Raw genomic sequence first — 26963 nt, forward strand, 5'->3', positions numbered from 1 at the left:
GGCTGGGGCTGCCGGCTCCCGCGGGCCGCAGAGAGGCTGCCTCGGGGCCTGCGGTAACGCTGTCGCGGCCGGGGGGGGTGTGTGTGTGTGTGTGTGTGGCTCAGGAGCCTCTTCCCGCCCCTGCGAGCGGGCCAGAGCAAGAAAAGGCAGCCGGCAGCGGAATCCCCAGCCGTCGCCCCCGACTGCTGCTTTCTCCGCAAGCCTTTTAACTGCCGGGGAGGGCTGGGAGGCAGCGGCAGCTCAGGTGTCTGGCTGGTCTTGTGTCGTGACAGTCAGCTCCGGGGCCGGAGCAGCCGAGGGGAAGAGGCCTTTTGGTTTGCTTCCCCGCGAAACCGGGGCCTTTTGTTTTCCCTTTGTCCCTAGGTTCGTCCGGAAGCGTCCGTCGACAAGTCAAGGGGAGCGGAACCGAAGGTCGCTCGAGATGTTACCTCGCCACGCGTGCCTCGTGCTTGCGAGTCGGACTGCTGACTACGGAGGGATCCCTTTTGTAGCCGCCGAGGGCCCGCGAGGCTCCGTGTGCCCGCCGCTTCCGAGTGCTGCGCTGCGGCTCGGGCAACGGCCGGGGAGGAACTGTCGGTCCCTGGTGGTAACGCAGCCGGGCCTGCTAGGCGCTTCAAGCAGCGCGTCCGGCCGGGCAGTGTTGTTTTCCGAGGCTGTAAAGGAGCCCGAGGTATAAACCCGCTTGACGTTTCCGTACGGCGGTGCGCTTTGTCGGAGGGCTCGGCCGTACTGACGGAGCTGGCACAGGGTTCCCGCGGGACTCCGGCTTTGCCCGTCTCGTGGAAAGGCTCCAGAGCCTGCTTGGGAAGCCGCTTGACAAGGCACGGCTTTGCCGTGATTTTTACGCCGGAATTCCGACGGTAACGCCGATGCCACGTGTTAGCCTTTCTCCAGCAGCTCTTCAAAGCAGAGTGAGCCTTAAGAATCGGACTGCCTTTTAACGAAATTCGAAACAAAGCGGCGGGGTGAAGCGGCTGGAAGCGTCCTGCCAGTCTGCCGTGGGTATCGCTGCCGTGCGTGTTACCTGCCTGTCTGCCGATCGCTCCTGCCTCTTGTTGTGCCCCGGTAATTCCTCTGGGGAAGGCGTTGGGCTCTGACTGCGGCGCACCCCGACTCCCTCCTGACCCCGGCGAGACGTGATCGGTGTTTGCCTTCCTCCCCTTTCACAGGGCCTCGGCTGTTGCGTGCAGAGAAGCTGTCAGCCTTGTGAGGGAGCACGCCGCCGGCAAGCGCATCGTGGTGCTTCGGTACCGAGCTGAGACCGCAGGCGTCCGTCTTTTGTTTGCGAAAAGGGATCGCGAGGAAAGGTGCTGACCTCGGAGGGGGAGAGGTGGCGGGGGAACAGGTAGGAGGCAGCTCTTTCAACCGGTTTTCGGCTTAACTCCTGGGTGCCTGAGCACGGTTCTGGGCTTCGGGGGGTTGGCTTTCGGCTTTTCGCCTTCAGCCCGTCCTCCGTCACCGCTGTCGGCGCGCGCTGAGCTGCGGCTCAGGGGACCGCGGCGATACAGGCCGTGTGCGTGCCAGCCGTCCTCAAGGCTAGAGCTGTATTCTGCTTGTTACCCTGATGAAAGCGTTTCTTTTTTTCTAGGGGGCGTTCCCACAAGGCAGCGGTGTGGAGCCGAAGGGGACTGCGATGGAACGGTGACGGAGCCCGTTTGGACCGAGTCTTGAAGATAGATCTCTCTGGTTTTTGTCCGAGGAAACTTCGTCTCGAGACGGTCCTATCGCTCGCTGGCAACGTGGTAGGAAACTGCTTTGTTCATCTTGGCGGCGCAGTGTGTTGGGAGTATTAAGATTCCTCGAGAGCTCAGAAGCGAGTAGGTTGTTTCTCTAAGGGAAAGGGGAATAGGCCTGTATCGTTAAAGGAAAGACTCAGAGCGGGTTTTGTTTCTCTTAAGTACAAAGCGCCCCATCTCAAGTGATTGCAAAGTCTGAAACGATGGTTCAAAAGCAGACTTGTGCTGTTTGCAAAGCGTCTGTTGCACTGCTCAAAGACAAAAGGCGCTCACCCGAGAAAGTTTTTGGAAACCGATGTCCGATAGGCACGGGGAAAGAGCTGGAGAGGTTTACGTCTCGTCTGTCGAATTCTGTTCTCTTTCGTGCCCTTCCATTTTACAAGAAAAACTTTCGTGACCTCTTTTCCCGTTCAGGCACTGTTGCTAGTGTTTTTATAAGGGGGAAAAAAAAGCGTATGCCTGGTCTCTCGAGTGATTTTTTTTTTTTTTTCTTTTTTTCTTTTTCGCTAGACTAGTTGAATCGAGAATGTTCGCTGCCAGAACTTCATCCACCGGGATGGGAAGCCAGGCAACTTCCTAACGGGCCGTGGGCAGAGTTCCCTTCTTGATGCCGTGCCTATATAATAAACTGTGCAGTCCGTTAGCTAGACGGCCTGCAGTACCCAAATTTTTTCGCCAGGCGGCAGCACCGCGCCTCCCAGGCGGAGTAAGGGCAGCGCATGCGCAGACGCGGCTTGACGCCGAAGGGGGCGGGGCTTCCGGCCCCGTGCGTCCGGGCCGATGACGCAATCCCGCTTTGGCGCATGCGCAGAAGGGCTTTCTGGCCAAGTAAGGTCAGCGCATGCGCAGAAGCGGCTTTGACCCTCAGGGGCGGGGCTTCCGGCCCCGTGCGTCCGGGCCGATGACGCAATCCCGCTTTGGCGCATGCGCAGAAGGGCTTTCTGGCCAAGTAAGGTCAGCGCATGCGCAGAAGCGGCTTTGACCCTCAGGGGCGGGGCTTCAGGCCTCGTGCGTCCGGGCCGATGACGCAATCCCGCTTTGGCGCATGCGCAGAAGGGCTTTCTGGCCAAGTAAGGTCAGCGCATGCGCAGAAGCGGCTTTGACCCTCAGGGGCGGGGCTTCAGGCCTCGTGCGTCCGGGCCGATGACGCAATCCCGCTTTGGCGCATGCGCAGAAGCCTTGCTGGCCGACGGAGGGCGGCGCATGCGCAGAAGCGGCTTTGACCCCCCCTAGGGGCGGGGCTTCCGGCCTCGTGCGTAGGGGCAGAGGACGCATCCGGCCCGGGAAAGGCGGGTTCACTGCCGGCCCGCGCGGCGCGCTGGAGCGGCCGTGGAGGTGCGGAGCCTTCGCCGGGAGCCCGGAAGACTTTCGGGCCGGGACGTGCGGCGGCGCGCTCGGGCTGAAGGGCGGCCGGGGGCCGGCGGGCAGCGGCCCGGTCGGGGGGGATGTGGCGGCCCGGCGCTCGGCCGCGGCAGGGAGCGCCTGGTGCCGGCGGCGGGCGGGCTGAGGCAGGCGGGCGGCCCGGCCCGGGAGCGGCGGGGCTGCCGCCGGTTCTCGTCTCCCCGGCAGTGACGGTGGTCAGCGGGCTCCTCACGGGGCTGCCTTTTTTTGGTTGTTTTTTTTTTTGTCTCTCGGAGCCGCGCCGCTACCTCGGCGAGGAGCGGCGGCGGGGCGGCCCCGGTGCTCGCTTGTGGCGGCGGCGCCCGGGAGAGGGGTCGGGCCGCGCCGCCCCGCCGCCCACCCGCCGCCTCTGGGCTGCCCGGGCAGCCGCTGCAGCTCTGCGCGGGGCTTTGTCTTTCCCCCAGCCGCTGGCCTGAGCCGTGGCAGCCGGCCTGGGCTGCCGGCCCCCGCGGGCCGCAGAGAGGCTGCCTCGGGGCCTGCGGTAACGCTGTCGCGGGGGGATGGCTCAGGAGCCTCTTCCCGCCCCTGCGAGCAGGCAAGGGAAAGAAAGCCGGCGGTGGAATCCCCACCCCTCGCCCCTGACTGCTGATTTCTCTAAAAAGTATTACAAAGGGCAAGCGTTTAACTACCGGGGAGGGTTGGGAGGCAGCAGTTCAGGTGTTTCGCTGATCCTGTGTCTTGACATTCAGCTCCTGGGCCGGAGCAGCCGAATGCAAGAGGCCTTTTGATTTGCTTCCCAGTGAAACGGGGCTCTTTTGTTTTTTCTTTGTACCTAGGTTCATCCGCAATTGTACGTTGACAAATCAAGGGGAGCTAAACTGAAGGTCAGTCTAGATGTTACTTTTCCACGTGTGCCTTGTGCTTGTGAGTCGGACTGCTGACTACGGAGGGATCACTTTTGTACTTGCCGAGGGCCCACGTGGCTCCGTGTGCTGCGCTGCGGCTTGGGCAACAGCCGGGGAGGAATTGTTGGTCCCTCGTGGTTATGCAGCCAGGCCTGCTAGGCGCTTAAAGCAGCGCGTCCGATCGGGCAGTATTATTTTTCTAGATTATGAAAGAGCCTGAGGTATAAACCCACTTATGTTTCTGTATGGCGGTGTACTTTGTCAGAGAGCTTGGTCGCACTGACGGAGCTGGCACAGAGTTCCCTTGGGACTCCAGATTTGACTATCTTGTTGAAAGGCTCCAGAGCCTGCTTTGGAAGTCACTTGACAAGGCACAGCTTTGCCGTGATTTTGGTGCTTGAATTCTGACTGTAATGCCAAGGCCACGTGTTAGCCTTTCTCCAGAAGTTATAAAAGCAGAATCAGCGTTAAGAATCTGATTACCTTTTAACTAAATTCAAAACAAAGTTGCGGGATGAAGTGACTGGAAGTGTCCTGCAAGTCTGACTGGGTATTATTGCTGTACATGTTATCTGCCTGTCTACCGATCGTTCCTGTCTCTTGTTCTGTTGTGGTAATTCCTTTGGGTAATGCGTTGGGCTCTAGATGTAGTGCATCTTGACTTCCTCCTGACCCCCCGAGATGTTATCGGTCTTTGCCTTCCTCACGTTTCACAGGGCGTGGGAAGGCCAGAGAGACTGGAAGCCTCAGCTGTTGTGTGTGGAGAAGCTGTCAGCTTTCTAAGAGAGCATGTAGTCAGCAAGCACATCGTGGTGCTTTGGTACCAAGCTGATACCACAGGCCTCAATCTTTTTTTTGTGAAAAGGGATCACAAGGAAATGTGCTGATGTTGAAGGGGGAAAGGTGGCGGGGGAAGAGGTAGGAGGCAGCTTTCAACCAATTTTAGGCTTAACTCGTGTGTTCCTGAGAATGGTTCTGGGCTTTGAGGGGTTTGCTTTTGGCTTTTTGCCTTAAGCACGTTTATCTTTCAGGGTAACGCTTTCTTGGAAGTTGGAAACAGTCCTTCTGGGACACCAAACCAAACCCGGTACCTGGGAAGGTCATTTAGCATGCTGCACCTTGTGTTTTATTCCCTGTCGGTCACTTGGTCCTAGCCGTACACGCTCTCCCGGTTTGGCACGTTCTTACCGTGCTGGGTGAAAGATTCTGTCTTTTCATTTCCTCAGTTTGCCACAGGTCATAACACTTGTATGTTCATAGACCGCTTCCCTTGCTCACTGCTTTCAGATTTGAGCATCGATGCCATGGATGTAACAGGAGAGCAGCAGCAGGACGTAGAGCACAAGCTGTTTAAACAGCACTTGGATAAAGCTGCCAATCGTGTGACTCCAGAAGCCGAGAGACATGGTAAGATGCTATTCTGCCATTCTTGGATGGATGCTCTCATAGCCTTTCCATCACCGTATGCCTGCTATGAGATTCATGGGAACAAGGGACGGCTGAATTCACAGCGTTTTAAACACTACAAACTCTTGAAGAGTTTATAGGACACATCTATTACACTGGCAGATCAGACAAGCTCCTCTGTGTGTGTGTATATATATTATACTTGGTACTTTTGTGAGGCAAGTCTTTGCCTGGTCCCTCTGAAACTGGGAGAAGGACTCATTGATGCATTTCAGGAGCAAAGCTGCTGAGTGAACAGGCTTTTCCTACTAGACATCAAGCAGCTGCTCTGGCAAAACTTGACTTTGGTTGCATCTTTAAATCCTAGGAGGCTGGCAAATGGGACGAGCTGGTTAAAGAGCCTCTCTCCAGGGAAGGCTCCACTGACTTGACCCTTAAGCCTAAACCCGCATCTTACTACGTTTGCTTTGTGTGTGTTAATGCATCCCTGATTCATAGATTTCAGTTGATTGATCAGTTACAAGTTGGAGTAAGTGGTCCTTGGCTACATATACCTCTCCTCTGTGTTTTTTTACATGTTATGACTTACTGTTGTACTTCAATACAAACCGGGAACGATTCTGGTAGTGTTGCAATGTAATGGTAATACTGTCCTGACTTTGTCTTTCTAAAACGTGAGGTCCTTATTATCTCTTCTGGGAGATAGTGTAGTTCTGTGTATTGGCATGAAATAAATTTGCTGATTTGTTGTAACTCAGATTTAACTTTTCTGTTCTTAAAACCTGAAAGGCTAAACTAAGCCAGGAACTGAACAGTGGGTAGGTACGAGACCTTCTCCTGGTGTCACAGAAGTGAGGTGATAGCGTTCTTACTGTTGTGTCACTTAGCAGCCTTTCTGTATTCAGAGGCTGTGGCGTGACAAATGTAATGTCTGGGGTCAAAGCCCGCTTTTTTGTACCCAATTCTCTGTTTCCACATATGGGCCTCCTGCCTTACTTGTGTTGCCAGTCTCCACTGGGATTACTAGGTCTGAACCGGTTGCTCTCGCTCATTATATTATTGACGGAGAGGAAGAGAAACTTGCAGGGAGCAAAGTGTCTCATCCAGGAGAGGCATTTTGAAAGCGATCAAATTGCATTGCATGCAACGAGCAATTTCTTCTGCTGTCTGGAAAAAGGATATGGCTGGTTTGATTTCCACCACACGTGTGGCAAGTTAGATTGGAAGTGTCCACCCACCTTTGTGAAACGCTATGATTATCAGTTTCTGTTAGTAGCACTTGATGTTCAGTCAGTTATTTAAATGGCAACTATAGCAGTATTGTCTGGTAAAGGGAAAATCCACACAGACGTGGTTACCGCCGGGCTTGCTTTAGTCACGACTCAGAGCTGGGCCACCCCCCCAGTGGGTGACAGAGAACCAAGGGATACAGCGTAGGTTATATACGCTTACCAGATCATTAGTCAATGTCTGAAGTTTTTAGGAGTTTCTTTTGGTCCTGTCAGTTCTGTGAATCCATCACCTGACTCTGTCCCAGTTGATTCACCTGCTCGGTTCCAGTCTCTGCCTCGGTTCCAAGCTCCTCCTTGGATCGTGATCTTCTTTCTGCCTGCTTTAACTCACACGCTCCTTCAAGCGCGCTTAGTCTTTGAAAGAGCAGTTCCTATTCACATGCACCAATTTTTCCAAAACCGCCTGTGTTTCTGAAAGCACCTGTTTCCACAGATTGATCATCTGTTGCTTCTCTGTTCTCCCACCGATTAACTGGACTGGGTTTTAAACCAGCCTTGGATTAGGGCTATGCTAGGGACGGGGCCTGGTTCTGCCACTTAGCTGCTTCGGCACTTTAAATTTCTTAGTTAAAAATACATTTTATTTAACATTAACCTTAAATTTAGTAAAGCATACCTAAATGTTATGGAGTAGTATGTGGAGGCTTTTCCTGATCATAGTTACATTCAAATAGTTAATAGCTTAATGATTTCTATGGTAGGTTGCATTCTGTGCTGGGATGTCATCTCATTAATTTCCACTGGATGGCGATAGAGGATTGAATTTTTTTAATTTTTATTTTTCTTTACTGTTTCGTTTCCTTTTAACATGGACAGAGTTTTCCGGCGTCATGTGTCATATCTGCATGCAAGTCGAGGACCGTGTTAACAGCACGAAACTTTGCATGTGGGGTTTTACGTACTGCAGTTTCTTTATAGTATCCAAGCTGTGTGCAGTACCTCTGGGTGTTCTCTGAGACGACTCGACAGGCAGCTACCGATTACATTCAGAAAGCTGTTACTAGTTGCTGTATCTTGAAAGACTCCGTGTGTTGTACAGGTGTTCTTCAAATGGCAGGAATCATGGCTTTGACAAAGCGTAGGAATTACTAAGCTGCATTCTTCCTGACGCTATCTTTTAGTGTAATTACAGGATCAAAACCCATACTGGTTGAATTCTTAATTGTACTCTCACCTTGTCTGAATGTTGTAAGCTGTAGAAAGTAAGTCTCATACAGTGGTTTAAGAATGGGTACATTTTTCTAAAATTTTTTATTTGCTTGATCATAACTACCATAAAGTGACGTTAACTATTTATTTTCATGCATATTTCATACTTCCTAATTAAAATCTCTTTTTTTTCTGTGGCTAATACAGATGTCTTAAATACTCTCACTTCTGTCTGCCTGTTATACCTCCCAATCTCAACAAAGAGGGTCCCGATAACATTTTGTCCCCTCAGCAGTGTCTGACTTATCACCTGCCCCGGCCTTAGTTATGCAAGAAGCCGCCTTTTCGAGGCTCGTAAGAGGGTAGTGCGGCGGTGCCTAGACAGTGAGCCTTAGAGGGCTTCTGTAATCCAGCAGACTTGGTCCTGTCCTTCAGGATTTGTGAGTGGAGCAGCCTGGTTTTAAGGGGCCTCTTCCAATAAGAACCCATGTTTCTGAAAATTTTAGACATGCAGTTCCTTGGCTCGCTTATTCCGAACTCCAAAGTTTACAGACCTTTCTTATTTGTTTTGGGTTTTGGGAAAACAAAGGTCTTGTTTGAGTTTTCTGGAGGCATGTCTTGCCCTTTGGCAGGTTTCAGCTGTCACCAGCTCTCATCTCCTCGGTTAAGAGTCCCTCTGCAGCCTTCTGCATTTAAGAACATTTTTGTGCCCCAGCTGTACTGTGGCTGCGCATTCAACACACAGGTGGCACAGACACTTGCAGAATTGTAAAATCATGACAAAGATAGAAATTCCTTGGAGATTTCTAGTAAGCCAGTGGTTAATGTGTGTGCATTGTCAGCATTGTTGTACTGGAGAGCTGAGTGTCAGTTTTCCACTTGGGAGATTCCCACTGTGATCTAGTTTCACAGCAATATATAACTGTGTTCCCTGCATATCTTGGGACAGGATTATGCGCTATGCGCTGCTGTCTGCTATTTAAAATGTTGTTTGTGTAACAGGTCCTGTATCGGTCGCAATTTGCTGTTTGGGTCTGCTTTAGACAAAGTTTTAACGAAGCCTTTGTGCAAGTAACATCTGATCGGCGCTCTGGCAAGGCTTACAGGTGGCTGGTTCTTTCTATGGAGGGCGTTCTTCAGATGGCAAATGCTACTCTGCTTCTTGATCTTGTTTTGCAGCTCAACAGGCCCTGTGCATTCTTTCAGGTGAGCTTCGGGTGCAGGATGTGCAGATTCTGATACAAAATCATTTCCTTCATGTGTAGAACAGTTTCTGTGCGTAGAGCAGAAGTACAAGGTAGTGTTTCTAGACGTGCCTCGTCACTATGAATCCTCTTTTGTCTTAGAACTGGGGAAAGAAGACGAAAAGGTGTTTGATCCAAATGCTTTGGATGCCGATCGCTGTGAAAGCTGTTACGGGGCAGAGTCAGAGGACATTCGGTAACCTTCACATCTTCTTAGTGCTTGAATCGATACAGTTAATGTGGCATACGTGTTGGACGTTTTTTTCCAAAATGTCTGTGAAGGTCCGTACAGTGAAATCCTCCTGGGCACCTGTTCAGAGAATGGTGAGAGCTGTTGTGTTTTAGTACGCCTGTGCTGCGCTCACGATTGTTAAGAGCGTGCACAGTTAGGTTGTCTGTTTTGTCTGCGTGCCTGTTTAAGGGCAGTAGCACAAAGATAGTATCTTAGCAAACAGAACCTTTTCTGGGATTACTTGGTGTCCAGAGGGGAGCTGTGTAAATTATTTCACTGTTCTGTGAGCTGTCTTGGAATAAAACCCGGTTATGGCTTTGCCTTCTCGCTTCTGCTGCAGGCTTTGCATCCTTATGGGAGCAAAGACCAGACACCCATCACTCAGACAAATGATGGGCGTCATTCGGTGTTTCTCATTCCTTCTACCTGCAAATTTGTGTAAGAATGGATTCGTGATAGTCCACAGGTTCTGGACTATCCTTTGCTATTATTGTCTCTGTAGTAACTTAGTTTGTCATGTCTGTCAAGTTGCATCCTTCCTCAGAGGTGTTTCCATCTTGAGGGATTCATGATTCCAGCCTTCAACTTTTTGTTTTGTCCAGCACAACATGGAACAGAGACAGACAGTTGTTTTTTCTGGTGAGCGTGATAGAGACTCTGGTGAGTCCAGAGGTAGAAGAGCAATGAAGAAAGTTTGCCATTAACCTTGCCTCCGATGTTGGCAGTCTTTCCCTAAAAACGGAGGAAGGGAGGAATAGAAACAGGTAGATGCTTTGCTCACATGGGGAAGTTCCAAGCTGCTCAGAACTGTGGGAGACTTCTCACAGAAACAAATGTCATTTCTGCAGCAAATTTATTTGCCAAGAATGGACTTGGCTGTCTGAATGGACAACTAAAGCCCTCTTCAGAATTAAGTGCTGCATTAAAACAGCTTGCGTCCTCTTGCCAAAATCTCAAAAAGTACGTCAGGAAACTCAAGCGCCTTCAGGAGCATTAGACCACCTTTCAGTGTCCAGTTTCTGAAGTTTGCTGCTTTGAAATAAAATCCACCGGGGATTTGAGTCCTGAGCTGGAGTGTCTCTTTATCTCTGTAAAGATGATAAGATGATGTTTGTGCTCTTGCAGGTGCTGCAATACTTGTGACGATGTCAGAGAAGCATACAGGTGATGAGGCTGGGCCTTCGAGAGCCCGGATAGCATAGAGCAGTGCAAGAGGGAAGGATTTAGCCAGAAAATGGAAGAGCAGAAGAACGAGGGCTGCCGAGTGTACGGTTTCCTGGAGGTCAACAAGGTGAGAGATGGGTTTTGCCGTGAGCCTGCTGCATGGTGGTGATGAGCCTCAGAAGGCACAGTCAGGGCATTCTGCTTTTTTTCCAACTTTAAGTGTTCACAGGACTGTAATAACCCCTGGGCTCAGCGAGGTACTTGTGCCTGTAGAGGGGTTCACTAGGAGGGTCAGGAAAAGGGTGGGAAGGGGCTAGTTCTCTATTTCATGAGGTGGGCTGGCTGGAGAAGCTTAGCTTTTTCTACCATCTAGCTAGTGAGTCTTTTTACTGAGGTTTCTGGAGGGGGAGAGGCAGCTTCTTTGAGGTTGTCCCATCTGCCCTTCTAGTCTCAACAGAGACCACCAGCAGGTGCTGGAGATAACAGTAACCAACAACTTGTCAGCAGAGGTGCTGGAGGGAGTGAAATGTTCCCTTCTTTAGAAAACCAGTGGAAGCAAGACTATTGGAGTTGTCAAGGTTGAAGATGCTTAAAGAGATGTTTTTTGCAACTGGTGTATGAAAATGTAGTACAAGATAGGCCAGATGACTATGTAACTACCCTGTCATTTGGCAGGTTACCGAGCTCAAAACACTGGGATGTGCAGGTTACGTACCCAAGTACATTCTAGCAGTCAGGCCCAGGGTAATTTTTTTTTTTACTACTTTATTTCAAAATCTGGAGGTTTTTTTACATCTTTGTGTACTATTCCTGGAGGCAACATTTTTTATTTCTGAAAAACAAAACCAAAACCAAACACACCCCACCCTTTTGCTCATGAAGCCAGACACCGTGTTTTGAACATCATCATGGGTGCTGAACCATTACAGGACCCTGTGCCACAAAGTGTGGTGAGCAGGAAAGATTCAAAGGGGAGTGCTGTGGGTAGCAAGGGTCCGAGGGTGCGTGGGTGTCACTAGGGAAATTTCTGGGGGCCCTTGTTAGGCACTTGGACTTTTGCACATCTCCATTCTCATCGGGTCTGCAGTTAACATATGCGATAGGTTTGCACGGACATTCAAAGGTGTAATGTAGCGTGTGAGCTTGATGCATTGAAATCTTCCAGGGGAGGGTGTGTATGATTGCTAGCGAGTGTCAGGGAGGACTGACACCTAATATCCATATCCTTTTCATGTTCAAGGTTAAAATTTGAATAACCTTTGTCTTTTGGGGGATTTTGGAGTGTGGGGGTTTTTTTGGTGGTAGGTAGGTTTAGTGCTTTATTTTTGAACACGGCTTGTTTTCATGGATGCATACATAGGACCACTGTTGTTTATTGTATTAAGGGTTTTCTTACCCTGCCTGCTCACCCTCCCAGTTACTTTCTCCACTCCGTTTCTGTGATACCTTTTGATATTTCCTACAGCAGCAGTTAGTTCCCTCCCATAGACTTGATTCCTTCTTCTTATTTTTACGTCCGCTAAAATACTCTGCGTAGAACAGTTGTTGTCAACATCGGTATGTGATTATGGCTTTCCACATGACTGCCTGTGAGGAAGAGGGGAAATTCGTATCTTTTAGGACAGTATTTGCTGGTATTGTCACCCATGACAATGAGTTGCTTATTGTCTATCTTATTCAAACAAAAATTTGAAAATCCAACTGCCGGTATGACTGCTTTGTTTATATAGATTCAGGCCTTTTAATGAAAGATTACTGTCTCCTGCAGGTAGCTGAAAATTTCCACTTTGCACCGGCAGAAAGTTTCCAGCAGTCTCATGTACATGGTAAAGTATTTTCTCTTCCTGCTTATTGTGACCTTTAGCTTCCAAGTGTTTCAGACCATTTCCTTTGAACATCTTTGCATTGCTATCTGTGGTAACAGCAGCACTGCTTCAGGGGGGAGGACACTGGTGAAATTTTGTTAGAGATGTTTAGAACTATCGGGAACGAATAGAAAAGTGTTCTCTGAAGGTGCTGCCACATGGGTCTGGGAGAACATGGAGGAGAATGTGTCTGGGCAGTCTCTCGGCCTCACTTGTTCTTCAAAACTTTGCTGCCCTGCTGTAAAACAACCTCAGGTACAGTGTTGGGTCCAGGACCTGAATATCAGTATCTCTGGAAGGGATGTTTTGGAGAAGAGCTCTTGAGAATTTCAAGGCAATTCAGAACTTTCAGAGTAAAATTTCAGTCATGAAGAACTTTGACTTCCTCAAGTATATATGAATACACAGTGGCTGGAATGACAGTGGTAGTTTACAGAATCGTAGAATGGTTTGTGCTGGAAGGGACCTTTAAAGGTGCCCTAGTCCAGCCCCCAGCAGGAAGCAAGGGTATCTTCAACTAGATTGATTTAAAGAATCTATCACCAATATTCGAGTGAGCGGAGGTTATCTTTATTCAGCAGCGCTGGGTGCATGGGGGATCGCTCCACCAAAGTCATGCACCCTGAGGGGATTTTTCAGTCCCCTCTTTATACAGCAACTCAGACCTATTCATTAACTTTCTGGGAAATAGTTTACATATTCATTACAATTCCGGGAACTCATTTACATATCTCACTAAGCTAGTGACCATGATTTAATTCCTTGTCTTTGCCATGTTGTATAAACAACAGGAACTTGGGACCAGATAGCCTTTTTAAAGATGACAGATCCAAGGACTTAGCAATTAGCACATCCGTCATGTTAGCAATAAGGGTCCTTGGACGTTTCCCAACTTTTAGATAAACATAAGTACATCATCCTTTAGATAAGTGGCACATCATTCACCATTCATTCCCCCCTTTTCTAGTAACTTTTGCAAATCATTTTGCAACTACAAAAAAATCATTATGCCTTATGATCATTCTTCGACAGCACCAAAAAAAACATTGAAGTAATACACACAATATTCCTAAAACTATTACAATAAGTATTATAATAAAAGCATGTTTTAACCATTCCAAATTAGGTAACCACGAAGTCAGTTTGTCTCATATAACTTTAAAACTCCATGATAAATTGTCTTTAGTAATTTCATGCAGGATCTGCACCTTGTTCCATATCTCATGGATGTCTGTTTAATCATTCCATCCATCAGATTGGGAACAAGTGTTTTGCCCCGAGTTTCCAGGACATGCTCTCCCTGTCTTGCTTCGAGCTTTCCAACGACAGTTATTATCACTTTTATATATATCACTTTTAATAAATATTGTGGTGGTTAGGCTTAATATTTGTAAATCAAATCTGGGACCCAACTCGTATGTTTTATTATCAAATAGACAATATCCTCCACCATAGTCTGGCTTTTTCCAAAAGTCTGGCCAGGTAGTCCATTTGTCATCGAGATAATTCCAGTTTTGGGAGGCCACCCCATACAGTAGTATTTTGGCACAAAAGTGTGAGCCTCTATCTGACAAGATTGTTGCCGGAACCCCAAAGTGGGGGATAATTTCATTTAACGATCCCTTTGTTACCTCTCTTGTTTTATTTGTTCGACAAGGGGAAGTTTCTAGCCAACCTGAAAAAATATCAGTCATAACTAATACATACCGGTACCCCCCCTTTTCTTGGGAGTTCGGAAAAATCAACTTGCCACTGTTGTCCTGGATAATTTCCTCTACTAATGTTCCCTAGTTTTATTCTGTTTGCTACATTGGGATTATTACGTTGTTTTACTACAGTATATAAGTTTCACCCTATCAATTTCTGATTTAGGCTTTTATATAACATATCAGCTCCCCAATGACTCTTATTATGTTCTGTTAGGGCTGTGGTCCATATTAAATTGGATGGTACCACTATACGGCCATCTGCCAAATAAGCCCACTTATTTAATTTTACCATTCATGTCCTGAATTAACTTTAGGTCTCCTTTAGAATAATTTGGCTCCTCATCTGTACTTAGAGTTTGGATTTTACCGTCTGGTATTAAGCATAGTTCCTCCTTTCCTACTTTCTCTGCTGCTCATCTAGCCTCATGGTCGGCCAGGCGGTTTCCAATTTCCAAATCTGTGCCTCAATGGGTCATCTTATGTTCTTCCTTCCTGGATGACCTTCTTATAACAGCGGGGGCCATTCCTCACATCAAGGTCTGGCATGGCACATGTTCCCACCACTCAACGCCTGCGGGGTTGCAGCCAACTGTGGAGCTCAAGATTCTTCTTGGTGGCAAACACAGAGGCCAACCCAGTCTTACCCTTGATTGTGGTAGGAGGCACCTGACCAACCTTATTCCTTGTACTTCGTTGTCAAAGCAGAGTTTCATCTGCGCATCCCGTAACAAGTCACTGTCATGGCAAAACACACAGATCTACATTAGTAGAACAACTACAGAGTGTATTTTATTTCAGTTTTTATGCCAATATCCCCCCCAGCCCTGCTGACCAAGGGATATTGTTTTACCTGAACTAGGCAGGCCTCCCGCTTATCATTTTTACTGTAGCAGGTAAAAATGCTTTTTTGCCTTACCTGGAATTTATTCCCAGATATACCTGGTTAGAGATTTCTTTTACTTCAGGGAGGCCCTCTTTTCCACTTTTCTGTTGAATTAAAGATAAGCTCAAGATTTCAAGTAATTGATCATTTTTAACTTTTGGTTGCATTTCTCCTTCTTTAAACGTTTAGATGTTCTAACAAATCTCATCCCAACAAAGATTTTGGTGAATTTGGCGCTCTTATCTGTTTTCTTAGTTTGTACTTTAAAGGTTTCAGGATGTTTTCCTGGTGACCAGCAGCTCCCACAACTGTAACAAATTCTTTTCACTGAAGTTCAACGCCAAATAAGTTGTTTCAATGAACAATTGCCAAAAAACAGATTCTAATTTTTTTCTAGCCTTAAGCAGAGTGATAAGTTTTCAGCTATTTGCCTAGAATTACCAGAATATTATTTTTTTTCTTCCAACTCCAATTTTGAACATGTAACAAGACAACATATAGAACAAACAAGACACAGAGCGCTATTTCAGTTGTTACATTCTAGGAATTCCCCAAATCTGAAGACAACCTAAAGGAAGCTTTTAGCTTCCCAAGTCTTAAGACAATCAAATAGGGCTATTACCCTTTTTTTGTGCCAAAATAATACAAGTGAGTATGGTATTGGGAATAGATTGGCAATTACACACCTCTTACAGGCCTCAAGCAAGTGGAAAAGTAAACCACTTAATTAAACAACAGATAGCGAAAATAGGACAAGAGACAAATCTAACTTGGCCACGGTCTCTTCCCTTGGCATTATTAAGAATATGAACTAAACCTAAATTAAGAGTATGAACTAAAGAATATGAACAAAGGAGAATTTGAGCTCTTTTGAAATATTATATGGGAGACCATACCAGTTACAATTTGCCAGAGAAGATTTAAGGCAGTTAGGGGAGGGATATTTGTGTGAATATGTGAAGACCCTCCAGGGAGAATTAAAAGTTATAAATAAACAAGTATTGGGAACAAGGGCCAGAGGGTTGGATCAACCAGTCTGTTCCTTTAAATCTGGTGACTATGTGTATATAAAGACATTTTCAGGGAAACCTTTGGAAGAGAAGTGGGAAGGACCCTATCAGGTGCTGCTGGCAACCTTCACCGCCGTCAAGATAAGAGAGCAACCAGCCTGGATTCACTACTCTCGGATAAAGAAGGCTCCTGAGAAATCATGGGCTGTCACCCTGGCAGGACCCATGGGACTACGGTTCTTTAGATCGTAAAGAAATCTCCGGAGACACAATGGACTGTCAAAAAAGGATCAGGGACATTTGTGTAAAGTTATTCTGATCTTAATTGTAACTGTTCTAGAGATATTAGAAACTGAAGCATGGGTAAACAATACCAGTCTTCAAACATTGCAAATGATTGTTAATGCTACGAAAGCTAAGGAATGCTGGATATGTACCTCTCTTCCTAAAGGAGTCTTGATAACACCCCTGTATGGGGTGGCCTCCCAAAACTGGAATTATCTTGATGACAAATGGACTACCTGGCCAGACTTTTGGAAAGAGCCAGACTATGGTGGAGGATATTGCCTATTTGATAATAAAACATACGAGTTGGGTCCCAGATTTGATTTACAAATATTAAGCCTAACCACCACAATATTTATTAAAAGTGATATATATAAAAGTGATAATAACTGTCGTTGGAAAGCTCGAAGCAAGACAGGGAGAGCATGTCCTGGAAACCCAGGGCAAAACACTTGTTCCCAATCTGATGGATGGAATGATTACTGGATGTATACGTAGATCAGAGTAATCAAATTGAAACAGATATCCATAAGATATGGAACAGGTTTCAGATTTTACATGATGATTAAAGCATGCTTTTGTTATAATACTCATTGTACTAGTTTTAGGAATACTAATATGTGTATTTCTTCAATGTTTTGTTTGGTGCTGTCGAAGAATGATCATAGGGCATAGTGATTTTTTTATAGTTGTAAAAGAATTTACAATAGTTGTTAGAAAAGGGGGAGAATGAATAATGGGCTATATATGATTTATTTATGGAACGGTGTGCTCATGTTTATCTAAGGAGACCCTTATTGTTGACTTGAGGATGTACTAAATCCTTGAATGGGTGAAATAGGGAGTGTGCTAATTGTCCAGGCACAAGTTATGTTAATGTTGTTAACTTGAAGATGTACTAGGTCCTTGAATGGGAGTGTGCTAATTGTCCAGGTGTGAGATATGTTAATGAGTTCCCAGAAAGTTAATGAATATACATGAGTGACTTGTATAAAGAGGGGGCTGAGGGGTTCCCTTGGGGTGCATGACTTTGGAGTCATGATCCTGTTTTAAGAGAGTCATAGTTACTCCTGCCATTTACCTGGGAGTAAAAGGAGTACCTCTCCCCACCAGACAGCCCTTGCTGCTGCACTGTGGGGCACCCGCTGGAGACAGAGCTAGGAGCCTCCAGCCACAGGGCTTGCCCCTTACTGCCAGCGTGCTTAACAACCCAGAGGCAAACACATCTGAAAAACAAAACCACCCTAAAATTGTATTTCAGCATATTAAAAAAAAATAAAGAAGAAAGAGGAATTCGGTCAGAATAAGGGATACAGTAGTTGAGCTAAAGAAGGCATAGGCAGTGTCTCCTTACAGCCCCTGGGACACTGCTGTGAGGTGTCTTGCTACCAAAGCCAGGCAGGCAGAAGGGCTCCCCTCCTTTAGTGTCCCAAGATCCTGGCCCTGGTGCCTCAGACATCCTGTTGCAGCTGCTTGGTGTCCCTCGATCCCCTGTTTTTGTAGGGTGTGTTGGTGCCCCAGAACATGAGGTCATGTCAGGTGATGTCACTCTGAACCTGGTGTCACCATGCTACCACACAGTCAACGTTCTTGTCTGCCAGCCACAACTGGGGTTCACACCACCGTCTTCCCTGCTAGGCATGTGCCAAGCACTGCTGTGAGAAGGGTAGAGTGCTTGGTGGCTGGTCCCAATACCATCCCTGTGCATGGGGTCCTGAGGACCTTGGCCCCCTTGTTGGGTCCTTAACAGAGTGGTGGGCGAGCTGCCAGGTGCCACAGCCAGGCTGCTCACTACAAGGTGAAGCACCACCTTCCTCACTCATCTCGGTGGAGTGGACACAGGATTTTGCTCTGCCACCTCCACCACACCCACGACTGTGAAAGGGGGTCAAGGGTACCCCAACAGTGAAGTCCATGCCTCTGTTCTTTCTGGAGTTCATGGGTCAGCTGTCCTGGCTGAGTGTCTTGCCAGGTGTGTGGAACCCTGGTCCAAAGGCTTTTCCTGACGTTGGGTGGTTGTCGCACACTCAGCTAGTATGTGAGATCCAAACTCCCTTGTAACTCCTTCATCTTTGGAACTGTGGAAGTGAGATTTGCAGGTGAGACCAGCAGGGATGTGTTAAGGTTGGGGCTGCTCTTAATAGCTTGCTAATGCTCTTAATGCAGCCCCTTGGGCACTCACCAAGCCTTGTAAAGGTTCTGTTTTAAGTACCTCTTGAGTTTCTCACCACTGTTGTTTGCCCATGTGTCATCTTCCATTTACACAGTATGGAGATCCATCGGTGAAAAGGGTTAGAGTTCTCTAGAGGTTGATCTCACAGATCTTCTCATAGGTGGCTGGAGTTGAAACACTACCTTAGCACAGTAATGGTGTGGCTCACCATCAGAGGGAACTGGTAGTAAACTTGCTGGATTCAAACGTTACATCTTTTTAAAGTAATATTAACAGCATTTAAAATCATGAATGCATAACGATGTGCTCTTTGTGGGGGACAGTGCTTGTGTAGCATGTTGTTTAACAATCAATGTTTAAGAAGCAATTCGTGCAGGCCATACCATACACAGTTGTCGGGTGACTCTACGCCTTTTTTGTGGCAGTTGCTGTTTCTTGCTTTAGCCACAGGGTGGCGGTGTGGGTCTGCCTTGTGAGGCAGGACGCCGCTGGCTGCTCCTTTGTTCTCACGCACGAATAGCTCAAAGGATTTGGGAGTAATCCGGGAGCAGAAGCTAAAACTCCTTTTATAGCTTGGAAAGCCTTTTCTCTCTCTGGACCCCATACAGCCTCCACTTCGTTTGCCTTGGTAGCTTCTATCAATGGCTTACTTAACGCCCCTAGCCCCTGTATCCACAGCCTGCAGTATCCTACTGCACCTAAAAATCCTCGCAGTTTTTCCGTTGTTACTGGTCAAGGTATTTCTACAATAGCCTGCACCCCTTCTGGATCTACTAATCTTTGCCCGTCTTTTAATATGAATCCTAAATATTTTGCTTCCTGCTAACACAGCTGAATCTTAGAAAGAGATGCATGGTCAGCTTTTTCTGCTAAAGCAGTCCACTGACAAGTAGTATCTTTCAAACAACCTTTGCATGTCTTGCTGGCCAGTAACAAATCATCTACATATTGTACAAGTTTTTCAAATTTTCTCCTTGTCAGCCAGGAATGTGATCCTTTAAATAGTTGCAGATGATAGAGGCGGCTTGGTCCACAAACACACTGGCTGCCAATTCGTTATTAAAATTGCAGAGGGAGGAATGTGAGATGGTGCAGAGACTGGGCTCTGCAGGTGCCTTGGTTAAATTACTCACAATTACTGCAGCTAAAGTTCTTCCTTGAGGTTTTTGTACTCATTTTTGACCATCCTCTTTATGATGGTCATATGCCCAGTTATCCCCTACATACCAATAATTCATTTGTTGGGGTTTTTCATCTTCCAAAATTTTCCAGAGCACAGCAAATTTCTTTAATATGAAGGATCCAGCACAGGGCTATACCCCCACTCCTAACTAGCAGCAGGATGGCAAACAGTCTTCTCAGCAAATGGGTTCTGCTGAGGCTGAGGGAATTAGGCTTTGGTCAGAGCATAGGAGGGTCATTTAGGCTCATTGCTCAGAAGACTGACCTGAAGAGCTAGGACTTGCTAACCACTATGAAGACCACAGGAAACTGAGGACATAACTGGTTTTTTGGGGATAAAGTTGTTACCCTTCCTGCTCCTTCAAAGTTACCACCCCTACTACCCAATTCAGATTTCCCAAGACTCTGCCATGTTGGAGTCATGGTCATTTGGCTGTCTCTAGTAATCCATTCATTAAGGCAACCCATCCTTTTTGGCCTACTCTCTTCAACGAGTGAGAAGGGGAGAATTGGCAGAATTAACACAACAGATGTGTTTAGAAACCTGGGTGGTGGGTGGCTTTTAGAATATACTTACCCAACTTGAGACATCTTTATTCCTTGCAGTGTTGAATTCTTTCTTCATATCCAGGTCTGGGATCACTGGAGCAACTGGAAACACAAAGTCTTTTCTTTCAGGGTTATTTGGTGTCACAAGGCCACTTAGCACAGTGGAGATTTTAGAATGGGAAAGGACTCCAGTTTTCTATCTACCATTATTGTAGTACCTGGACTTCTTATGGGATTTAGACTGGTGTAGACTTCCAATCTTATTATAATTAAAGGAATTTTTTTTTTTTTTTTTTTTACGCCTGTATCTATGTCTATAACTATAGATCTTTGGGAGAGTTTTTTTGATAACTTGTGACAGTGACAGATGTTTGAGTGCAAAACAGAATTTGTCAATTGCTGTTCTGCTTTTGCTGGGCATTAAGAGACATCCCCTTTAGACAGGTCTGTGCTAGGGAAGCAGAAGGAAAGATGGTGCAACACAGGAACATGGGTCAGTATTTATTAGCAGAAAATCAGTAACATTTCACATCAGAACAAAAGTTACACATTTCAGCTGTTTCTTCTTTACAGTTTCACAATCACAGATCGTACAATTAATTTCCTAGCTTCTTGTCTTGTATTTTCTTGTCTTTTAACACTGTTAGATGCAAATTTTAAAGATTTTATTTAGGAAAAAAAGTTTGTAGTGATTCTTGGGCTTTTCTAATAGAAAACTGTGCAGATTATTGTTAGTACTGATTTGAAATAATCATTCTGGGTTTGATGAGAAAATCCAGTGTGCAGGTTCTAAAGAGGTTAAAGTTTCAAGGGGCTTGTGACTGAAGAGCCAAAGCAAGCAATTTCATTTAATTAGTTTGTTTCTCCAGGAAATTGCTTGGGATGGTTTTAAGAAGCTCTCAGTACATGCAATTAAGAAGCTTGTGCTTGGCAAATTGCAAAGATGTAACTTCCCAAATAAATTCAAAAGCATCTTTAAATTGGCTCCATTGCACATTGTTAAAGTCCAACAATTAGTCCTTGGAAAACAGCGGTTTTCAGAGTAATTTACTGTCAGGGTAACAATGCAAATGACCGAGCTGCATGTGAAACAGCTTGCCATAATCTGGTGCTGGCAATAAAGGCTGCAGGACAAACTGATGTTATCTGGGAAAGAGTTCAGGAAGGGAGGCAAAGATCAGATAAGCACCTGAGCGACTTTTGGAGTCATTTGCAGCAAGCATTATGGCAATATGGAGGAATGACTGAAGATAACTGTGTGTACATCTGCTTCCTTCTTTCCAGTACCCATGCATGAAGTAGAAGAAAATGCAGGCAAGTCCTTTTTGCTAACACTGTACTGGTTTTTGGCTGGGATAGAGTTAAGTCTCTTCATAGTAGCTTGTACAGGGCTGTGTTTTGGATTTGTGCTGAAAGCAGTGTTGACAACACAGAGATGCTTCAGCTGTTGCTGAGCAGCGCTTGCACGGCATCTAGGCCTCTTCTGCTCCTCACACTGCCCTGCCAGTGAGCAGGCTGGGGGTGCACAAGCAGTTGAGAGGGGACACAGCTGGGACAGCTGACCCCAAGTGACCCAAGGGATATTCCATACCATACAATGCCATGCTCAGCAATAAAAGCTTGGGGAAGAAGGAAGGGGGTTGTTTGGAGTGATGGCATTTGCCTTCCTAGGTAACCATTATGTGTGATGCTTTCCTGGAGGCGGCTAAACATGTTCCCACTGATGGGAAGTATTTTGCTTTGCTTGTAAGCACAGCTTTTGCTTTACCTATTAAACTGTCTTTATCGCAACCCATGAATTTTTCCATTTTTACCTTCTGATTCTCTCCTTCATCCCACTGTGAGGGGAGCGAGCAAGTGCCTTAGCAGCCTAGTGAGGATAAACCACAACACCTATGGAAGTTAACTACAGCCTTTGATCCATGATATCTGGAATATCAAACTAGGGATTGCTGGATTGTCTGTGGCACACACATGCTGCAACCTTGCAGGGTTGGTGAAGTAGGTACTGGCATCCTCCAGGAATTGTCTTTGGCCTTTGGCCACTTTCTTATTGGCTCATTACTCTAAAGGCATTCTAGACTTTCCAGGCGTGCTTGGCTAGCCAGTTGGTCCTCCTCCTGGGAGCAGGAATAAAAGGCTGGCGTTGAAGGCAGTCCTGACAGACAAGACAGCTCAAGTCGCTTTGGCACGTCCTTGCTATGGACTGCATTATGAGAGAGGCAATGCTGCTCTTTGGCTTTCTTCTTTTCTTCCTTGTCCTGGCTCTGCCAGGCACCCAGGGAAAAGTCATCCGCTGATGTGACTTGGTGAAGACCCTTATGGCACTCCAGTTTTGAGGGCTCCCTGAGCAAAACTGTAGCTGACTGTGAGTATAACGAGTTCCCATTGCACCCCTTTGCCTATACCACCTTTGTCCCTCTCAGCTTCTTTGTAATCTTCCAGCAGTACTGGTCTGTCCCCCCGTTCCTTTGACTTGGTCATCTCTCTTCCTCATCCCCTTCCTTGACCTTTTCTATTGTTTACACAGCAAATACCAGTCCAAAAGTTTATTCTTCCAAGCATTTATCCACCCATTTCTCAGACTTACTATATCATCAGTTTAGTTAGTTCTCCAGCTCTTCATTCATCCTTGATCCCTTCATCTCTTTCCTCTTATTTACCCTGAGCATACCTGGCTGTTCCTCCTTTGGGTGCTCTCTTCCTCCTGCAGGGATCTGCCTGGTGAAACTTGACTGGCCAGTAACAAATCATCTACATATTGTACAAGTTTTTCAAATTTTCTCCTTGTCAGCAAGGAATGTGATCCTTGCTCAGCCCATTGTCATGAAACACTTTAGTGTTGTAACTGCTTTCCAGTGCATTACAGGTTGAGTTTCATCCATTTACTTGCATAATTCTGTCTCAAGATTGTGTTGTCCTGACTAACAGCTTACCAACGTTTAGGGGTTCTCTCTTTTTGTCTCTGTCTTTTTCCTCTCGTTCTCCTTCACTCTCTTCCTTATCTTCCCTCAGTCTTTTGTTCTTTGTTAACTCAGTGTAGAAAATACAAAAATTAATGAATGGTATATAAAACCTGCATAATTGCAGTTGCCTTAGAACTAGGACACAGTCACTGACTGAGGTGAGTGGTACAGTTGGCAGACAGAGAGAGACAACTACGCTAAAACATGACCTTGCTTTTTAAATTTATGCGAGCATCTGCTCCTGGCTGGTGTGAGAAATAGGACACCAAAATGTATGACATCTGGCCTGGCTAAATATGGCTTTTTTTATCATCCTTTGAGGCATCAGAGCAAACACAGTCTAGGAAAGATGCAGGCAGCATCTCTGTGAGGAAATAATGGGTTGGAAAGCCAATTAGGAACGGGAAATGTTTTACTATTGAAGCCACGAGTCCTTTTTCCAAATGAAGGCTGAATCCAGAAATGGTGTACAAATGGAAGGTGACAATACTGAAACCACATTTGTTTCTTCATATGCTTTGTTCTGCTACTTGGTAAGCAGTGACTGCTTTTAGGTTTAAGCAATAAACAGATGCTTTACATCTTGTCTTACGTGAATTTTATAAACTAACTATGAAAGGTGTGTTTGGTAAGATGGCTGAACCTAAAAAAAAAAAAAAAAAATATGCTCAAAGTGGCCTTGCCAGAAGATCCTCTTCCCAATTACAGGGCAGACAGTGGCTCTTTCCCCTCCCACGACCCAGGAGGTTCTGTTCTCTCATTAAGTAACTCAAGGCAGAGCAGTTTTATGTGCTGATTTGAGTCACATGAGTCCATGAGGTTTTTGAGAAAAAAAGAAACTTGAGACAAAGCCTTACCTTGCCATTGTCTTCAGTGTAGGTACTGTTCACCAGTTTGGGAATCTGAACAAACCTTATCTCGGGTTCTGGCTTATGGGTTCAAGCCACACCATCTCACGAGCTCCCATGGTTCCTCCAGGAGCCACCTGTGCCCGTGGCATCGGGAGGCGCTGACCCGCGTCACAGAGGTGGCCGGCAGCGCGGCTCCCGCCCGGCAGCTCCCCAGGGATGTATCGGCCCGGCTGCGGAGGTGGGGTTGAACCTCAGGACCGCTGTGGCCGCCGAGGGGAGAGCCTGGGCCAGGGACAGCTGCGGTCCGGCCGCCCTGGCGGCTCCAGGCTCCTCGCCCCAGCCCGGATGCCGACACGGGAGGAGCCGCAGTGGGGATCCAGCTCCGGCTGAAGGTTCCCATGGGACATTGCACCCTTCGCAGGGACCGAGGTGGGCTCGGAGGGGGACGGGCCTCTCGCTGCCATCTGGCTGTGTCTGTCCAGCTCAGGCAACCCTGAGGCACAGCAGGGCAAGGTCCTGCGGGGGTCGGCAGCGAAGTGGAGAGGTGCCTGGGCTGGAGAAAGGAGCTTTCGGGAGGAATGTGAACACACATCTGTGTGTGCTGGGAGGTGCGAAGTGTTCACTGCCACGGGGCGTTTCTGTCCTTCACAGCAGCAGGAGAAGCCCACCGGGGGTGGCAGGCCTCCATCATGGGCCCACTGCCTTGGGATTCCTTCCTTAAGTCGTGTCTTTGGTGGAGCAGGAGGTGAACATGAAGGCCCATGAAGTGTGCGGGGAAGATGGGGATGGTTGTGAAAATGTTTCACAAGGAAGGAGTGTCTCCCTGCCCAGCAGGCAGGAACATCTCCATGGAGCAGAGCACTGCAGCGTGTTTTGTTGAAGCCATGTGAGGTTGGTGGTTGCCAGCACAGCTCTGTGCAAAATACAGAGCACAGCAAGGCGGTGAGTGGTTGCCAGCAGCTGCACACGGAGTCTGTGAGCAAAAGGGTGTAGAAGATCAGAGAGCCCTTGAGTGTCCCCTCCACAGGCCCCTGCCTGCACCAGGCTGTGCCCTCCCGGCTCACTCACGCTGCTTTCTTCCTCTGAGGCTTTTCCAGGGTGAGTCAAAGGGCAGATGTTTCTTCTCAGGCTCGTGGCCAGATGGGCCCCACATTCATGCTGTCCCTGGGACAGGTTCTCCTGCACAGCCAGCAGCAGAAATGCAGCTCCTGGCTTTCACTAGAGTTTAGAGGGAAAAACAAGGACTAAATAATGAGAAATGGGAACATGCATGGATGGCCCTGACTCACACGGAGACAGGGCTGGAGCCCTCAGCAGGAGTTATTTGAGTCTTGATTTTCACAAAATGCAGCAGTGGTGTAGGAGGGGGCAGGTTACTAATTTAGCCCCTTTACAATTGAGGCCCCCCTCCTCCAAAGTACATCAAAACTGGCTGGAGCAGCTGCAGGAGTTGCTCTCCCAAGCTGTCTCCCGGCTGTGGGCAGGGAGTGATTAGTTCCCTTGGCCCTGCTGCCTTGCAACACAGCCTGCTGCATAGCTGCAAAGTCATTCCCTCCACAGTGGAAATGACCCTGCAAAGCAAAGGAGAGGAAGCTTTCAGCAAGGCAGTGTGGTGCAGTGGGTAGAGCAGCTCCCTGCGATGCATGTGGTTGACTGGGGCACAGCTGGTCAGTCATGTTAGACTGTAACATCTCTGTAAGACATTTGCCATGGGACGTAACTGTAAGTAATAAGATCGCTGCAATTATTTTGCTGACTCAGTCCATGAAAACCCCAAGAGCAACACTTCCTGGTGCCTCAGTTTTCCCTGCTGTGAAGAGGTGCTGATATCCTGCCTCTCTCCCTGCCTGCCTTCTAGCTCAGAAGTTACCATAAGTGTCCATACCATTCATCCAGTTGGGCTTTTTCAAGCCCAGCTGGACTTGCCAGGACACAATCCAGCCTAGGCTTGTGGGGGTTCCTGCATCCCCAGGCATCCTCCATACCCTGGAGGCAGGACTGGGGAGGTGAGGCTGAGCAAGGGGTTGAGTGATCAATGCCAGCCAAGGGCTTCCTCCGTCCCTCCAGAAAAGCAAGCAAGAGCACGTTTTGGACTCGCCATGATTCCTTGGAGCTCTGAGGCTGGTGTCAAAGTCCCTGTCAGTGAGATGGACCCAAGCCCAGAGGCCCTGCAGCCCCAGGATCACAGGGTCTAGGGCTCAACCAAGAAGTAAAGGTGAAATCCTGCAGAGAGGGGACTGAGCAGTTTGTGGGGTACCCTTCTTTGGGAACCAGCCAGAGTCCAGTTCTCCATCTCACCCTGAGTAATACGATTCAGCAAATGGGGCTGTGTGCTTTGCCCCAGGTAGCCCAGCTTCCCAGTTCAGGCAAGGAGGCCTGGGGAGCTGGGGAGAGAGCTGACCTGGGACAAAGGACTTTTCTTTCAGAGACAGCGTGCCCCGGGCTGGGGCCTGCTCCCCCCAGCCCAGGTCAGTGGCATGTGAAGCACTCGCCCCGCTCCCAATGTGCTGGGCAAAGAAGCAACAGCTGCAGGGGCCCTTTTGCTGCCTCAGGAGCTGTGACAGCACCCGGGAGCCAGGCAGAAATCTAAATTTAAACTCATGCTTTGTGTGTTTGTACACGCGAGTGCAAGCTCCAGCCCCCACTCCCCCACCACCTCCCCCAGTGCGCAGAGGAGACAGACTCCACGAGAAGGGAGATCCAGAGGAGCTCCAGCTGGTTGGGACCTGGGAAAGGGGGGCTCAGCTGTGGGGCAGGAGGGGGAGAAACACCATGGAGCCTGCTTCTCCCCAGGATGACGTGAAGAGGAGGCAACAGAAGGAGAAGTCCAAGAAGCCGGTGCCACCAGCAGCCCCTCGGCCAGCCAGGGCTCTGTTTTGCTTAACCCTGCAAAACCCACTGCGGAAGGCATGTATCAGCATTGTAGAGTGGAAGTATCCTTCTGGTTGTGTGGGCTTGGGAGCTCATGTGTTTGTGCCTGTGAGCAGGGGTGCTGGGGAGCAGGACCCCATCGGCTGCAG

At 47.7% G+C, this 26963-nt stretch overlaps 1 protein-coding gene across 26 annotated transcripts in view; it reads left to right on the forward strand.

Moving 5' to 3' along the window:
- The first annotated feature begins 1210 nt into the window (after positions 1-1210).
- The window catches only part of CACNA1S (calcium voltage-gated channel subunit alpha1 S), a 71015-nt gene continuing 45262 nt past the window's right edge, over positions 1211-26963 (forward strand). For 11 of the 26 annotated variants that reach the window (XR_008749974.1, XR_008749975.1, XR_008749973.1 and 8 more), the window contains exon 1: positions 26701-26876. Coding sequence is in view for 19 of the 26 variants with exons in the window: in XM_005239584.4 (XP_005239641.1) it covers positions 26716-26876 (161 nt within the window). In the remaining 7 variants the exon portion in view is untranslated. Of the gene's footprint in view, positions 1346-3859; positions 4002-4777; positions 4901-5208; positions 5390-7535; positions 9037-9176; positions 9271-10431; positions 10598-24904; positions 26159-26700; positions 26877-26963 lie in introns of those variants that run through there. The other 15 variants (XM_055819853.1, XM_055819856.1, XM_055819843.1 and 12 more) reach the window with 14 other exon arrangements.

This window comes from Falco peregrinus, chromosome 16, assembly GCF_023634155.1.
Source record: "Falco peregrinus isolate bFalPer1 chromosome 16, bFalPer1.pri, whole genome shotgun sequence".
In the NCBI taxonomy this organism is placed as follows: Eukaryota; Metazoa; Chordata; class Aves; order Falconiformes; family Falconidae; genus Falco; species Falco peregrinus.